We start from the raw sequence: 13,192 nt of genomic DNA on the forward strand, positions 1-13,192 counted from the left end.
CAGTCTTGGGTTTTGAGACGTACTGAACTTATTTGACAAAGGCCACAATGTCGAACATCTGTTTAAATCTGGACTGTCAACGTTAACGCATTTACGCATGCAATTAACGTATTAACGTTACATAGTGCAGATTAATCGAACTACATATTTCAGTATTTTGTGCTAGCCCGGGTGTGCTGGAAATGTAACNATTTTGTCTCCGTCTCTTACTGTCATGACATAGTGACACTTTCAACAAATATGTAAAGAAAAAATTTAAGTTTAAAACGCATTCCTCTAATGACTCTATGCTGTTTGTGGCTTCAATTTATTGAATTGAGTAACCAAAATAATTGAATATTTTCATAATATCAAATTTTTAAAGATGCCTATGTACAAACAAAAACCACGATTGATGAGTAAATCAGTTTGCAGGTATGATGTAAGTGTTTAAACCTGGTTTTGCTGTGATTTGTTTTCACTTGCTTTCATTTGTAAAACTACATCTACTAACAGTAGAAATATTTTCCAGAGCCTTGTAATGAAGCATGCGGGAACGGGCCTTGTTGGGGACCAGGAAGCAACTCTTGCCAGACCTGTGAGTGACAGAAAATAAATCTTTATCTCTTATCCGTTAATTTTGCCACTCAACTCTCGTTATAAAAAAGCGAAAAAGACGACTCTTTGTAGCTTGATGAGTTAACTCTTTCACCGTATGCCAATTCAAACTTCAACGCTAATTCACATTTCATTGACTTTTGCGTGCCACATTGTACTCTCACTTCACTGGAAGGATAACAAACTTCCTTCTCTGTTTCAGTAACAAAGACCGTGTGTGCGCCTCAGTGTAACAGCCGATGCTTCGGAAGAAACCCGAGCGACTGTTGCCACGTTGAATGTGCTGGTGGCTGCAACGGGCCCCTGGATACAGACTGCTTTGTGAGTCTAAAACTTACAGTAAACAGATTTTAGACAGAAACCCTCTTATATATAAAATGAACAAATCAACTTTTTGATAAAGTTTTAGGTCAAAGTATTGCACTGTTTATTCCAACTAATGTAAAAAGGCTTTTAGTGAGAAAATGTAAGTATTTCTGCACAAATGTAAATATAAAAAGCCCACGCAGAAGTTGAATGTCTTTTTTTTTCACCGAAGTCTTTTAATGGTGCAATTTATGCAAATGACACTATGCTTTGCTGCTGAACATTTCCACCTGTTCTGATCTTTGACAGTTACAAGCACTTATTAGGAACTGCTTAATGATCTCCAATATCATTTTAAAAAAGAGAAGTTTCTAAATAAATGATAAAAGCAGTCATAAATGGCAATTAACCACTTAAGTAGCAAAAAATTAAAAACATGTATACAAATGCACAACCTTTGCACCTAATTGTTGTTTTATGTTGCATCTTACAGGCTTGCAAGAACTTCAACAACTCAGGATCGTGTGTGCTCCAGTGTCCCCAGACTCTGATCTACAACAAGCAGTCATTCAAAATGGAGCGCAATCCCAATGCCAAATACCAGTATGGCTCTATCTGTGTGGCCCAGTGCCCCCGTGAGTCCCCACACATAAATATAAACCAATTTAAACACAGTTATGATAGTCATAAAGCTCTGGTTATTAAGCTGCTATAAGTGTTAGCTCAGTTTAATGTAATTCCCTGACACAGTGCAAAGTATTTATTAATGTCGTTTTCTGTTTTTGAACAGCCAACTTTGTGGTGGATGGCAGCTCATGTGTAAGGAACTGCCCAGCAGATAAAATGGAGGTGGACAAAAATGGAGCGAAGCGATGCGAGCCCTGTAGAGGTCTCTGCCCCAAAGGTAACCACTTTATAAGTAGCAATATTGGCATGTTGCTTTTAATAACAAGAAATATCTGTTACACTAAATTACGATTTAATGCACACGGTAACATTCTAGTAAAGGAGGACAAGCTAGTAACACCAGTAATTAACATCTACAATGCTAATGGGGGTTAAAATGATTAAGAAGTTTAAATGTTAATATTAGGTGACATACCAACATTAGCATGTTAGATATCAATAATGTACATAATCTGTGACACTACAGTCTCCTAGCATTCAATAATAAGCTAGCAATAGCTAACATGATGCTAATCTATGTTTTCAAACTTGTATGCTGTGCTTAGCTAAAATGCTAACATTTCCTAATTTGGTAACATTGTCTTATTTTATAGCAAAATACTCGGAAAGAAAAACTAAATCTTTCTACTACACTAACAGTGCTTTATTGTAGGCTAAAATGCTAGTTTTAGCATTAGCCTCTTAGCTAACAGGAATGTGCCAGCTAACTCTAATCAAATTATTATATCAGAACTTTTCACTGATATGCTTCTGTGAGCTTTCCTTTAAAATGGCAATAATACATCTTCTATGCCTAAGTTATTTCTATTAGGAAACATGAGGTCTTTGTTTTAAAGAGCATCTGTGAACTTATTTTGAAAGTGCAAATTCCAAAACCTGCTGATCCCCAAACTAGGTCTATCGTGTGTCTGAAACCTAGTAATAAGCCAATGGAGCAGTTATAACTTGTGGTTGAAAGTGTAAAATTAATTCTTTGTTGATCACTAGTTTTAATTATGCCACCATAGTATTATGTTTCTTGGTGTTTTTATTTTTTTTATGTATTTTTTCTTCCCTTTTTTTTTTTTGCAGTTTGTGACGGCACAGAAAAACAGAAAAGCAAAACCGTTGATGCAGCTAACATTGACAGTTTTATAAACTGCACTGTAATCAAGGGCAGTCTTGACTTTACGGTGCTTGGCATAGGAGGGTAAGAATAAATTAAAATGTATGAATTATTTTGTGTTGCAAGCTGAACATTCAGAACTAAATTTACAGACACAACAAACGAGTTCATTCTCAGTGTCAGTTTCCCAACAATGTTTTTCCCATTCACATATATTCCTGCTTTAGTCGTCAAAATAAAATGAGTTAAAGGTTGTTATAGAACGCTTAACAACTTATATTGTGTTGTTAAATGTGTTTACCTTTAAAGTAGTACAAGATTGTGTCTGATTTCGATAAGAAATCTTAAAAATTGTTATAGATCTAAATTAAAAGCAGCCCCAGTATCAGCCACCTGCCTGAACAATGATCATAGAGATATGATGTGACAAAATGCGTTAAGATGTGGGTTCATTCCTCTGCTCATCTCTTGTTACTTCTCAAGCCCCGTCTGCATCAGGCTCTGCACAGGAAGTAGAGAAACATGATGCACAGGAAGTAGAGAAACATGATGCACAGGAAGTAGAGAAACATAATGCACACACAACAGTCTATAAGTTTTGATAGTTAAGGAATAATCCTTTAAGTAACATGTTCTATTTTAAAAGCAAAGGGAAAACTATACATATGGTTATTTTGCTCTCTGCACCAGTTACCTAAACCTTCCCCTCTGAAAATTCTCAGTTTATATTTAGCTTATCATGAAGCTTTATTCTCAGTGCTTCATTCAGGGTATTTTGCATTAAATAATTTTTTTTGTCTTCATTTCTTTTTTGCTCAAAGCGATCCTTACGAAAAAATACCACCCCTCGATCCAGAAAAGCTGAAAGTCTTTAACACTGTGCAGGAGATTACAGGTGAGTTTCTAAACTACAGGAGTGTTTTTAAGGTGCTGTGATATTGTTTGCATGTTTTTAGAGACTCTGAAATACAACTTGATTTTCAGACTACCTCAACATCCAGTCGTGGCCTGAAAGCCTCTCGAACCTGTCGGTCTTTTCCAACCTCCAAACAATACAAGGAAGAAAACTTTACTCGTGAGCAGCTGATGTTTTTCTTTCTTTGCCTCATTGTTTCTCTGAAGCCACTGACCCATAAACATGATTGTGTTCTGTTATTAATAAGCCTTAAATTGAACTGCTTTTCTTTTTTATTTCTTTGTCATGTGATATCTTTGCTTTCTGTAGTGGAGGGAACCGTAACAAAAGGTATGTTAAACACCTTAAAGTGCATCCTCTTTTTGGTGTTGGTGTGTGTTCATCCCATACTGGTATTGTGAGATTAAACTGGTGGTGGACACATCTGTTTAAAGTTTTTTTTTTTTGGTTTTTTCTTCTGGTAACCTGGGCAAAATCTGTTACATTGTGAAAGTGGTATCCAGTTTTACAAAGGAAAACAAAAATGCTAATTTCTCACTTGATTGTTCATATTTGGAGATTAATCCCAATCTATTCTGCTAATCGTTTATGTTTTTAAATAAAATTAATTTCTGTTTTGTTCCAATCTCTACTTCCTTTCGAGATTTCCCAAATTTAAGTTTTGCCTTTTCAAATGAAATGTGAAATTTCTTTTAAAGAAACAAAAATTAAAACAGGGATGTAGGAGACCTTTGGAAATAATCAGAATCAGTTTTGGTTTTGCCTTTGATGTGACAAAGTTCAGAGAAGAAACTCAAAACTTAGAGACTCTTCTGTATTTATATTTTCTATTGAAATGGCAAAACCTAAACGTAGTGAACCCACATAATACAAAACAAGTCTTTTTAAAGTAAGCCATTTGTCCAATTCATATTTTTGTTCATGCAAAAATACGCATTCACATCATCGCCTGCCGTTTCAGGGGCTACTCTTTCCTTGTGATGAATATCCCGTCTCTCACCTCCCTCGGGTTGCGCTCCCTGCAGAAGTTGAATGACGGCGGTGTCTATATCACCAAAAACAAGAATCTGTGCTACTACAACACTGTGAACTGGATGCGCATCATTTCCAGTCCCCAGAAACAGCAGAATAGCCGCGTCATCAAGGAAAACCGGAAAGCGGAGCAGTGTGGTGAGTAGTGGTGTCATAGTGGATTTAGTAAACCTTTTCAGTGCTGGTGAAAGCTAAATTTATTTTTATTTTTATTTTATTTAACTAGGAAAGTCCTTCTGAGATCAATAACCTCTTTTTCAAGGCAGTCCTGGTCAAGAGATAACAAAATGATTAAAACACCGGGAAAACTATTAAAAACATTCACAATTTAAACTGTTGCTAAGGTGACCCTGAATGCTGTGGTTTTATGGATGAAAAACTGCATTAAAATACAGATGGAAATCTAATTTATGACACAGAAGCTTCCTGCTAACAAACTAATGCAACCAATGCATACATTTTACTTTGCAAAAGAACTAAAATAAGTTTGCCTGTCAAATAAAACTTTTTTTTTTAACATTTTTGACATTTTTACTGTCTCACCAATCAAAATATATAGCACCCTTCACATATGAAGGCACCAATTTTTTTGAGATGAATACAAGGAAAAATTTGTGACGATACTTTTGGCAATATGGCATATTTTGTTTTAATTCCTGACCTTTCGTTCTGTAAAATCCTTTTAGATTGTTCAATTAAAACAGTTTATTTTTTTCTTTTACTTTTAAAAAACATATGCATCACTTTAAAATCACATATCTTTATGAATAATGTTTAACAAAAGCAACATAAATCACTTGAAATTAAACATGCTGTATATTTTTCTAACTGGAACAAAATCTTCTGTTGAAGTTGTACAGCAACTAGAATCTGTGGATTAAAAAAAAGTCACTTCATTTCGGTAACACGTCATCTTTCAGCCAAGAGTTCGTACACCTTGACCTGTGTTGCAAAATGTAATTTTAGTTCTGTGTTCACGCCTACCGATGTTACTTCTTTCCAGCGATGCTGAGGCTGCTTCACCACAATGATTTGTCTTTCTTCTCCCCTGCAGATGTGGATGGCCATGTGTGTGACCCCTTGTGCGCAGATGGCTGCTGGGGCGCGGGGCCGGATCAGTGTGTTTCCTGTAACAAGTACAGCCGTGGGGGGACGTGTGTGTCAGACTGCATGTTCCTCACTGGGTAGGTCTTCAAAAAAAAAAGTCACATTTAGGATAAATAATGCAAGTTTCAGCGGGGTGCCTTTCAGATTTCAGCTCTTTTTGCAGTCTGCTGAATATTATATATATATATTTTTTTTTTTTGCTCTTAATGCAGAACTAGGAGGGAGTTTGCTACAAAGTCAGGCGAGTGTTTGCCATGTCATCCTGAATGTAAAGTCCAGGAAGGAATGAAGACTTGCACGGGGCCGGTATGATCCCTTTGCTGTTTTCTTACCCTCGTTGTTCTCTAATTGGTCAAAGTAGAAGAAGAGTAAAGTTTGGGCAAAGATCCACTGCTGCCCCCTCGTGGCTCAAATAGTGTCTCCGCTCTGTGTCTTTTGTCTACCTCCAGGGAGCAGATCAGTGTGTTGCATGCTCCAGCCTGCAGGACGGTCCACACTGTGTCTCCTCGTGTCCCGATGGTGTGATGGGCGGGGAGGGAGTCATCTTTAAATATGCCAGCAAACAAGGCCGTTGTGAGACATGCCACATGAACTGCACCCAAGGGTGAGTGACGATTACAAAACTGCATCCCTGCATGTGTATTTTCCTTCTTTAAACTGACTCTTCATGCATTTTTTTCTCCAGATGTACTGGCCCTGGAATCGGGGACTGTGTGGGAATTGCTCCTCGAGCCCTGACTGGGTAATATATCCTCTTATTTAGATCCGTCTTTTATAGTTTTGATTTGGGTAATCATGAGGTTCTGATTGCATGTCACCCTTTAAACTCTCGTGATTAGACATGCAACCACCGGCATCATATTGGGAGTCCTCGCCACACTCTTCATTTCATTCTCCATCTTTGTGCTGACCACTCTGTGGCGCCGAAGCATCGTCATCCGTCGTAAGCGAGCCATGAGGAGATACATGGAGAGTGGTGAAGTAAGTCGGCACATCCGTCTCGGATTTCCCACTCCTGTCTGAATTTAAAGACGGCAACATAAAGTCATGCTTTGTGTGTGTCTTCAGAGTTTCGAACCTTTGGAGGAGAAAGAGAAAGTCCACGCTCGGATCTTCAAGCCCTCGGAGCTGCGTAAGATCAAACCTCTGGGTAATGGAGCATTTGGAACCGTCCACAAGGTGCACATTGCAGCATTCGTTTTCTACATCTGATTCCTGTTGATCAGTGTCTGAAGCCGGGCTCTCTTTACGTCGTAGGGCGTTTGGATCCCTGAGGGAGACACAGTGAAGCTGCCTGTTGCCATCAGGACGATTCATGATCGCACGGGTCGACAAAATTTCTACAAAGTGACAGATGTAAGTCAACTTCAGTGAAATGTTTGTGTTGTCCATCCATCTGAAATGATGCTTGAAAAGCATGTGAACTTGTATGGAAGAGAACTGGATTCAGTTTGAAAAAATGTGACTGAAAACTCAGATATTAAAGTCTTAATATGTAATGGGAATGATCTCCACAGCAAATGACTGCGATGGGAAGCATGAACCACATCAACGTTGTGAGGACGTTGGGTTTCTGTCCAGGCGACAGCCTCCAACTCGTCACCCCACTCAGCAGTCAGGGCTCCATGCTGGAGCACGTCAGGAGCAACAAGAACAAGCTGAGCCCACAGAGGCTGCTCAACTGGTGTGTCCAGATAGCAAAGGTAAAGGACCAATGCAGACTCTGTTTTTTTTTTTTAGTTTTACACACACGTTTCAAAGACGAGTCACATTGTTCTTCTTCACCATCAGGGAATGAATTACCTGGAGGAAAACAGGATTGTCCACAGAAACCTGGCTGCCAGAAACGTTCTCCTCAATGACAACTTCACAGCACAGATTTCAGATTATGGCGTGGCGGACCTGCTCTATCCTGATGACAAGAAAAACTTTTTTAATGAGGGCAAGGTGGGTTTTATAGGAGGAGTTATGTACGGTGCTAATCAAGAGTATCAAAACGCCTTGAACTTTTCCTCTCTTTTTTTTTTTTTACACTACAACTATAGTCTTCTACGTATTTTATTTGGATTTTATGTGACAGAATAACACAGACCTACTTGGAGAGCAGCTGAAAGGCCTGCAGTAACTTTAGGGGAGCTGCAGAAAACCACAGCTCAGGTGGAAAAAGTTTGGTGGGACGCTTGTTTGTCTTCAACTTCACAGATTCAGCCTTTATGGAAGATTAGCAAGAAGGATGCCGTTGTTGAAACAAAGTTATGACAAATCCTAGTTATAGTTTCCCACCGGCCACGCGGGGGAAACATTAAACATTCAAAAGAAAGTAATTTAGTCAGAGGAATCATGGTGAGACACGGTGGAGGCAGTATTGTGCAGGGACAGGGAAGAGTTTATGTTAAAACCAGGAGACTGACAGCTTTAACTGCAAGAACTAATGAAGATTTATTCATTTTTTCTTGTGAAGATTCTTTTTAAATCCTCAATTTTCTACTAATTTTCAATTATGTTCTGTTTTGTGTGGATGTCACCTAAAATCTTTAAAAAATACATTGAAGATTTTTGTTGTAACAAATGGAAATGTGAAAAAGTTCAAGGGCATGATTTTTTTCAGCTGTTGTAGGATACAGAAACAGAAAAACAAACATTTAGGAAAATTATTTTATGCCTTTTAACATCTATTATTTTCTATCTCCACTGTTTCTGTTTTTTTAACTGATTTCCAAAAAACAAATTTTTTTGTTCACATTTGCAGACACCAATCATCAAGTGGATGGCCCTGGAGAGCATCTTGTTTCGCAGATACACTCATCAGAGTGATGTGTGGAGTTACGGTAGGCTCTAAGTACTGACTTTATTTAAATGGGACCTGTTATGCAGAGTTCACATTTTTAAGTTTTTGTACTTCTATTTGGGTCTCAAATAAGTCTAAAAAGACCCCCAAACACTAAAACTATCACCAAACTATTAAAAAACTAGCTGTTCTTAAGCAATAAATTTACCATTTCAAAAACCTCTTACTTGATCCACAGTTACCTAGCAACCCAAGCAGAGCTGCAGCACATCTGGCCAACTGGTTTTACCACTGTATGTGCTGTACAATGGCTGCTGGAAAACACAAGTGCATTGTTGTTGACTTACCTTCTAGAAACCACTTGCTGAATTTTTGCTGGCTCCGCAGGAGGCTCTACTTCTGCTTTTCAAAGATGTACTGTTGTATAATTGTACATCCATTTGCAGCGATTTTCATGTGGAAGTGTAAAAATCGAGTAGTTGGCCATCAGCAGCTCATTTGGATTTAAAGTGACAAGAGGCCCCAAAACATCTCATTCTGAAAGGATCTCAAAATAGGCAGAACTGAACAGAGTAAAATCTCATGATCTAAGAATGATTTTGTGTAAAAAATTGTCATGAGCATGTTTTGTATCGCCCGTAGATCTGTCTCATCCTGTTCAAGGAAGTATAACCTGTCACTTTTACAAACTTAAAAGCTGTTTTCCTCAGATCGATTCAACATTGTCCTCTGGATCTTAGGTGTGACTGTTTGGGAGATGATGTCTCACGGGACAGAGCCATACTCCACCATGCGTCCACAGGAGGTTCCTGATCTGTTGGAAAAGGGCGAGCGTCTTTCTCAGCCTCAGATATGCACCATCGACGTCTACATGGTGATGGTCAAGTGTAAGTCATTTTAATTTTACAGGTGGAAGCTCGTTTTGGGCTGGTTGCAGTCCCACAGAAAACAGTTAATGACCTTATTTCTTGCTTATCCAGGCTGGATGATCGATGAAAATGTACGTCCAACATTTAAGGAACTGGCTGGAGAATTCACCAGAATGGCCAGAGACCCGCCTCGCTACCTGGTCATCAAAGTAAGACCCACCTGGACTAGCACTGTGTTGTTTAGCGCTTGGTGCCAACGCAGCATGCTCATCTATAATTTTTCTGGTTTCGGCAGGAAAGCAATCAACACGATTCACCGCCTGACGAAGTCGCCCAGCGGAGTGCAGACCTGGATGAGCTGGATGATTTAGACTTTGATCTGGAGGACATTGGAGTTCACACCTCGGCGGACTGCGGGACTCCAGGACCTCACCTCCTGTCCAGGAGTCTGAGCCGAATCTCCAGGACCGACACTAACAGAGTAGGGGACGGTGTTGATGTTCCCTGGATTTTATGCCTGAAAATGCACTGCCTGCTCATCTGTATCCACATAACATTCATTGATTTTTGTTTTAAAGGTGGTGCTCAATCCATCAACCGTGGCTGGATACCTGCCCATGACCCCAGGCTTTGGAGGACAGGTAGATCCATTAAAAAGATTTTTATTTTTTTATCAGCCCACATCATACTCAAACTACTTAAATGGTTAATCTCAAATTATCTGTTTTGTGTGTCAGTCCCGTTCTCGACTGAACTCTGCGCGCACCGTGTCTGAGAGCTCAGAGGGCTGTGGCACTGCGGTGGACATGGAGATGAGCGAGGACTTTTCTTTGCCAGGAAGTCTGAAAAGAAGACGCCAACGTGAGGACAGCGCTTACGTGTCACAGAGGGACAGCATGTCCGGTGGGCCGCCAGAGACCCCGTCGCCTGACGCAGAGGAGGAAGATCAGAACGGATACGTCCTTCCTGGAGGAAGCCCAGAAAGAGGTGACGATGCTCTGAGGTCTTAAAAAAGCTTTGACATGAGGTCGAGAGGCTTCAGTAAACCTGCTGAACCTGGTCAAGGGTTTGATGTAAAACTATTCAATAACACTAGACCAAAGTGAAATAAAAAAAAAAGTTTAAATAAATGAAATATGTGACAAAGTATGTACTGAACTGGAATAAGAAAACTGGAGACCAGTCTTGGGTTTTGAGACGTACTGAACTTATTTGACAAAGGCCACAATGTCGAACATCTGTTTAAATCTGGACTGTCAACGTTAACGCATTTACGCATGCAATTAACGTATTAACGTTACATAGTGCAGATTAATCGAACTACATATTTCAGTATTTTGTGCTAGCCCGGGTGTGCTGGAAATGTAACATGCATGAATTACCCCGGTCACTCAGCTGGATGAGGACAAGCGGCTGTCGCCTCATCTCACAAATTCAATAGGAAATAAATTCAGAGGGATATTTCTAAATTAAGGTTTAAAACAAATCACTTCCTTAAACCCTCCCTGAATATAAAAATGTGGAAAGCTGAAAATCTTCAGACATGTTTAGTATGCACTGAACACTGAAACATATTCCTAAACATTTTTTGAAAATGTGCAGAGGCAGTTTTTTTTTCCTCTGTGTGAAACTTCTTTAAACTTCAAAATCTTTCCTTCGCTTTTGTTCATTTTTTTTTTTAGCTTTTCTTTTCTGTGGACACTTTTATCTGTTAAACATTTCCAAACCCTTTTTGTCGCAAAGTTAAGAGAAGAGTGTGCTTTGTGAAGATTCCCATAAAGTTCTTTTTAATTATTTGATTGTAAAAATTATACTTAGACTTTTTAAAAAAATAATTAAAAAAAATTTTTAAAGGGTTTTGTTTCAACAGAAATGTTCCAGAATTTTGAAAAACACAAACATTTGTTACTTGCATGATAATGTACATCGTAGGTACAGCCTTTTGGGATAAAACTTTATTTTAAACAATGCCTCATATTTAAAATTACCCCCATTTTTTTCTTTTTACCGTTTCAGACACCCTAATGTACTCATCTCGAGCCACTGCAGGCAGAATGGGAAAGTCTTACTCGTTGGGCCTCCTGGACAGCCCAGATGATGAGGAGTATGAGTACATGAACAAGCAAACAGCTGTTTCTCTGAGGCACAACCCCCACTGGCTGAGGTCGAACAAGAGACGAACTTATTCCCTATCGTCACAAGCGACAGCCTACTGCGACACGACGCTGAGCTTGGAGGTCGGAGGAGGGCAGAAGATGAGTAAGAAAAATCCCCATTCGGCCCAGCAGGGTTCCAAGGAGGTCCAGTATGAATACATGGACATCAGATGTAACGAGAAAGTGGACATCCCACCAGAGCACGCCCTCCCCCCACCTCCGATTCTACCGAGGACGAGAGGAGACGCTGCGGAGAGACAGGAGAGCGGATACGTCGAGAGTGACGACTATCAGTACACGAACAGACAGACAGCGCAACAGCAGCCTGCTGTGGACAATAAGGAGCCCAGCAGTGACAACAGTGAGGTGGATCAATACGAGGACATGGACTGCTTTGCAGCTGTGTCACCTGCTGTCGACACAGTCGTTTACCAGAACATGCGGAGGCAGGGCGAAGTAGCGGTGGACTGCACGGAGATGCACCCGTCGGGCTTCGATCCCCACGTTGGGGTGCGAGTCGGAGTCGGGATCGGGGAACCTACGTCCACTGAAAGATCCTTCGACAATCCAGGATACTGGCACAGCAGGATGTTCCTGAAGTCCAACGCAGTGCCGACTTGAAGAACACGTTTATCTCAGTCTCGGAAGAGATTCATGAAGGACCTGAAAAAGGAAAAGAATCAACAAGCCACATAATGTAGCCTTTGATACAATCTCAATGAAACATAAAAAAAAACATAAAGACTGGAATTAAAACCTTACAGAACATTTAATAAGGTGTGAAGACTTTGTATTTTTTTTATGAATCTATATTACAAATGTTTGTGCTTTCATGTTTTTTGTTTTGTTTTAATAAGAATTTTATGTATGTTTTTAGCATAGATGCCCATATCTTTTTGAGGGGGAAAAACTATTGGAAGTGCGTCTGATGATGAAAAACCTCAGGATATTGAAGAACTTTATCAGAATAAAGGCTGGCCTTATAATAACTGAAAATGATTATACATATTGAAATAAACCTTTATAATGCTATCTGGTTTATTCATTTGTAAAATGCTTATATCCACATGCTGTTTATTAGACCTTCATCATGCTTCCCTACCTCCATGATAGCAGGGATTGTGCGTTTATGTCAGCTGTGCAACAAGACATTTACAGTTTTTTAATGAGACATTATGGGAACGTTTCTCACCAACAGTAATAATAACTCTAGTAGATCTGCATTATTTCTCCATCGTTCTCAAAAATGGGCTTCTGTGCATTTTTTTGTCATTATGTTTTTGGCCTTTGATTTTGGGCATTTCAGGAGTTAAAAGCACTGCGTGTTTAAAGCACTAACACGAAACAGATTACAAGCTACAATTACTGTTTACATTTTCAGTAAGTTAAATGTTTTTGAGAACAATGCACGTCAATGTATGTTTTTAGACCTCTGTGAGTGATTACAAATGACATGCATTTTGTAAGCAATAAAGATAATTACAAACACTATTTGAGGTCTGGTTCTGTTTAGCTCTTATAATAGAAAGTCAAAAATATACTGCTCAAAAAAATAAAGGGAACATTTCACTTTAATTTTGTGTGTGGCTCCAAATCCAGGCCTCCATTGGTTAATACATTTGATTTCCA

The 13,192-nt window shown here is 39.3% G+C and overlaps 1 protein-coding gene across 1 annotated transcript; it reads left to right on the plus strand.

Annotated features, from left to right (window-relative positions):
- Positions 1-394: 394 nt before the first annotated feature.
- LOC107837029 (receptor tyrosine-protein kinase erbB-3-like) lies at positions 395-13,054 on the plus strand. The gene is made up of 26 exons (XM_016675092.1): positions 395-398; positions 512-577; positions 800-918; positions 1,397-1,538; positions 1,694-1,807; positions 2,662-2,779; positions 3,517-3,590; positions 3,680-3,770; positions 3,921-3,941; positions 4,573-4,781; positions 5,698-5,827; positions 5,963-6,056; positions 6,200-6,354; positions 6,436-6,492; positions 6,590-6,731; positions 6,819-6,929; positions 7,008-7,106; positions 7,268-7,453; positions 7,542-7,697; positions 8,500-8,578; positions 9,279-9,425; positions 9,519-9,616; positions 9,703-9,888; positions 9,986-10,048; positions 10,145-10,394; positions 11,424-13,054. The coding sequence occupies exons 1-26, from the start codon at positions 395-397 to the stop codon at positions 12,182-12,184; spliced, it is 3,672 nt and encodes a 1,223-aa protein (XP_016530578.1). The 3' UTR covers positions 12,185-13,054.
- Positions 13,055-13,192: the final 138 nt, after the last annotated feature.

Source organism: Poecilia formosa, unplaced genomic scaffold, assembly GCF_000485575.1.
Source record: "Poecilia formosa unplaced genomic scaffold, Poecilia_formosa-5.1.2 Scaffold106, whole genome shotgun sequence".
NCBI lineage: Eukaryota > Metazoa > Chordata > Actinopteri > Cyprinodontiformes > Poeciliidae > Poecilia > Poecilia formosa.